Source organism: Octopus bimaculoides, chromosome 17 (assembly GCF_001194135.2).
Source record: "Octopus bimaculoides isolate UCB-OBI-ISO-001 chromosome 17, ASM119413v2, whole genome shotgun sequence".
In the NCBI taxonomy this organism is placed as follows: Eukaryota; Metazoa; Mollusca; class Cephalopoda; order Octopoda; family Octopodidae; genus Octopus; species Octopus bimaculoides.
Window position 1 is genome coordinate 28,316,188 of NC_068997.1, and position 3,967 is coordinate 28,320,154.

At 38.2% G+C, this 3,967-nt stretch overlaps 1 protein-coding gene across 1 annotated transcript in view; it reads left to right on the plus strand.

Moving 5' to 3' along the window:
• The window catches only part of LOC106870685 (uncharacterized), a 40,799-nt gene that overhangs the window by 30,586 nt on the left and 6,246 nt on the right, over positions 1-3,967 (plus strand). Inside the window, exons 6-7 of the mRNA XM_052974139.1 lie at positions 973-999; positions 2,126-2,293. Coding sequence (XP_052830099.1) covers positions 973-999; positions 2,126-2,293 — 195 coding nt within the window. The remainder of the gene's footprint in view (positions 1-972; positions 1,000-2,125; positions 2,294-3,967) is intronic.

The following is a 3,967-nucleotide window of genomic DNA, read 5'->3' on the forward strand; positions in this document are numbered from 1 at the left end:
ATAAAGCAAACCTTGTGCTTTGTTTTCATAATTTTATACAATTTTATATATTTTTGTTTCTTCTTGTATTGGGTCTCTCTCTCTCTCTCTCTACACACACACACATTTATAGAACCCATCCTTACATGTGGCAATGTCTTGGAGGATACATTGAGGTGGTGAGCTGGCAGAAACAATAGCATGCCAGGCAAAATGCTTAATGGTATTTCGTCTGCCATTATGTTCTGAGTTCAAATTCCACCAAGGTCAACTTTGCCTTTCATTTTTTGGGAGTCGATTAAATAAGTACCAGTTACACACTGGGGTCGATGTAATCGACTTAATCCCTTTGCTTGTCCTCTCTATGTTTAGCCCCCTGTGGGCAATAAAAATTTTTTTTTTAAATGTGTCTTGGAGGATCAACAAACAAAAGCTTATCAATGCTACTGAAATGTGGTTGCTTTGATGAATTCTGATGATATTCTATAATGGTAAGGTGACAAACAGTGAAGTCTTTAGGGGAGCAGAAACTCCCTGAAAACGGCACAAGGAGACAACATGCAAAGTTCATTGGACATCACATGAGAACATGAAGCATTGAACATTTGATGCCAATTGAGAAACTGAGGTGAAGAAGTGAGGAAAGACAGAGAATAAAGGCAATTTGATGGCCTTAGCAGATGGTTGCAGGAAGACTTAGCCAATAATATGCTAACATGTATAGGGGGAAGAAAAAGGTGGAAGTCCATAATGAAATAAGCACATGTAGAGCACTGGGGTCAATGGAATATTCCAAATTAATTATATTCCAAATTAATAACAACAAAGTTATTTTTCTAAAATACTTCAAAATTAATTGAAACAGAATCAGTTTATTTCTATAGAAATATGGTAACAAAAGGGTTAAGAGAAGTAATATATGTATTTATTTGGATTTAATTTTCCTTTCGCAAAAGCATCCAATTAATATTTTTACCTTTTGATATTTTTCAGAAAAAATTCAGGACAATACTAAACTTGGTAGGTGTAAATATTCTTATCTCATTTTTTTACAGAAATGTTGCTTCTCACAGCATATAACTATTGGGTTGGCAACTAAGTTCCCGCTGTTTTTTTTTAATTTTGGGATTTATTGCGTTTTTAAATTTTGGAATCTATTTTTTCGAGAATTCTATTTTTGAATCATTTTGGAATCTATTTTTTTTTTTCTAGTTAATTTTAGTTAATTTTTGTTTATCTTTAGATCATTAAAATGGAATGTCAAGTTAAGAAAAACGAGCATTTTCGACACCTCCTTCTTTTTGCTTTTAATCAAGGTTCTAAGGCCGCAAAAGCTGCTCACAACATTTGTGCTGTGTATGGAGAGGGTGCCATAGCTGATAGAATTGCTCGTGATTGGTATGCCGAGTTCAAAAATGGAAATTTTGACCTCAAAGACACAACTCGTTCTGGTGGTCAATACAGAAGCTAAGGATAGATGAGTGGTTGGTGAGAGCCATTACAAGCCATGTACCTGAATGCTGTTAGTAGAGTGAGGGTTGCCAATGTGTATAGTGAGGAGTTTAATGTACAAGTAGGGGTCCACTAGAGTTTGGTTCTTAGCTCCCTCTTATTTATCATGGTCCTCCAAACTATAACTGAGGAATATATGACTAGCTACACTTAGGGGCTCTTTATGCTTATGATTTTGTTCTTATTGTTGAATCACTACCAGAACTAGAGAAGAGATTTCAGGTATAGATGCAAGTTCAGGAATCAAAGGGTCTTAGAGTTAATTTAGCAAAGACCGAAATATTGATAAGTAGCAAAACAGACAAATTGCAGATTCCTTCAGGGAGATGGCCCTGCTCAGTATGTAGAAAATGTATTGGGAGAAACTCCATAAGGTGTATTTAGTGCAAGCTATGGACAAAGGGAGCTTGAACTGCCCTTCAGCTGGTCAGCTCCTGTCAAACCGTCCAACCCATGCCAGCATGGAGAATGAACATTAAATGATGATGATGGTGATGATGATGATGATGGTGATGATGATGATGATGTCTTCGCTTTGCGTTCCACTGTCTGTTGTATGTGTTGCTTTTCCCATTAAAAGAAATATTTCCAAAGAAATCTAATGTCTTTTATTTGGTTTTTGGTTTTTTTCCAGATTGCAGTGCTACTTTCCCTGCCAGCGTTGGAGGTGCGATCTCTTTCTACGGATTATCCCCAATCGACTCTGCATCGTATGACTGTGTCTGGGTCATCAGAAAGATTCCAAACAAAGAATACAATTATGAAATCCATTTACACTTGAAAGAATTAACAATGAAAGATGGTAAGATTGTTATTTTTCTTTTATCTTTTATTTGTTTCAGTCAGTAGACTGTGGCCATCCTGGAGCTTCACCTTGAAGAATTTTTAGTCGAATGAATCAACTCTGATATTTATTTATTTTTAAGCTAAGTATTTATTCTGTCGGTCTCTTTTGCCAAACTGCTAAGTTACAGGGACATAAGCACACCAGCACCAGTTGTCGAGTGGTGGTGGTGGTGGTGGTGGTGTGGGGGGGACCAAACAAACACGCATGTACACACATACACACGTACACATACACACACACATATATATACCCACATACACGCACGACGGGCTTACATTCAATTTCTCTTTACAAAATTCATCAACAAGGCTTTGGTCAGACTGGAGCTATAGCAGAAGACACTTACCCAAGGTGCTGCACAGAGAGATTGAACCCAGAACCATGTAGCTGAGAAGAAAGCTTCCTTAACCACACTGACATGCCTGCAGCCACTTTTACACAAAAGTCACCTGACAGAGAAGAATTATCTGCGTCTCATTTTACAAGAGACTCAGATGACAATCTGATTGATCCCCCCCCACACACACACACACATGTGATAATGATTTTTTTTCTTCGTTTGACATAATTGCTTCGGTCAGTGATCTCTGAAACCTCTGAGTGAGAGAGCAAAGACTATTGTTTTTTCCCCCTTCTCCCATTTTCACACACAAGTGTCGCTGATAACATTGTATTTTTGTATTTTAAGACCAGTTGTTATCATTTAACCGGAAGTCTCATGATCAAAGCAGAGATATAATTAGAAGCTTCCTGCCATGACCATCTTGCTCTTTCTTTTTACAGACTAGGTGCACCTAAGACTACATTATTCATCATCATCATCATCATTATCGTTGTCCTCATCATCAGCTTCTTCATTTTACCATTTTCTTTTCCATGCTTGCATTGGGTCAGATGGGAAAAAAAAAACTGTGTGACCGTAGAGAATGGAAGGGAAATAACCAAGATCTATCGTTGAGGTTTAAGAAAAGTGTTGTGCTTTGAAAATATTTCAGAGTCAATGCACAAGACTGGGAAATGTGGGTTAAGTTCTAGGTTCTCTCTCTCTCTTTCTCTCTCTCTCTTTCTCTCTCTCTCTCTCTCTCACACACACACACGCACACATGTAAACAAGTACACTTTGGCAGAAAGTTATTGTTCTTGTGTCATTTGGGGGATTCTTTGAAAGAACTGAAATACTCTTAAATTATGTACTTTATTTTTGTTCGCTTACTCTGTGTGTGTGTGTGTGTGTGTGTGTGTGTGTGAGACCCAATGACAGGTGTAGCAGCATTGTTGTCTGCTGCTACGGAAATAAAGGAAATGGTCCACGTACAATGCATAGAATTATGTACAAAAGTGTTCAATATGTAGGAAAGGTATTGGAAAGAATTCCATATATATACGCACATATCATCATCATCATCATCATCATCGTCATCGTTTAACGTCCGCTTTCCATGCTAGCATGGGTTGGACGATTTGACTGAGGACTGGTGAAACCGGATGGCAACACCAGGCTCCAGTCTGATTTGGCAGAGTTTCTACAGCTGGATGCCCTTCCTAACGCCAACCACTCAGAGAGTGTAGTGGGTGCTTTTACGTGTCACCCGCACGAAAACGGCCACGCTCGAAATGGTGTCTTTTATG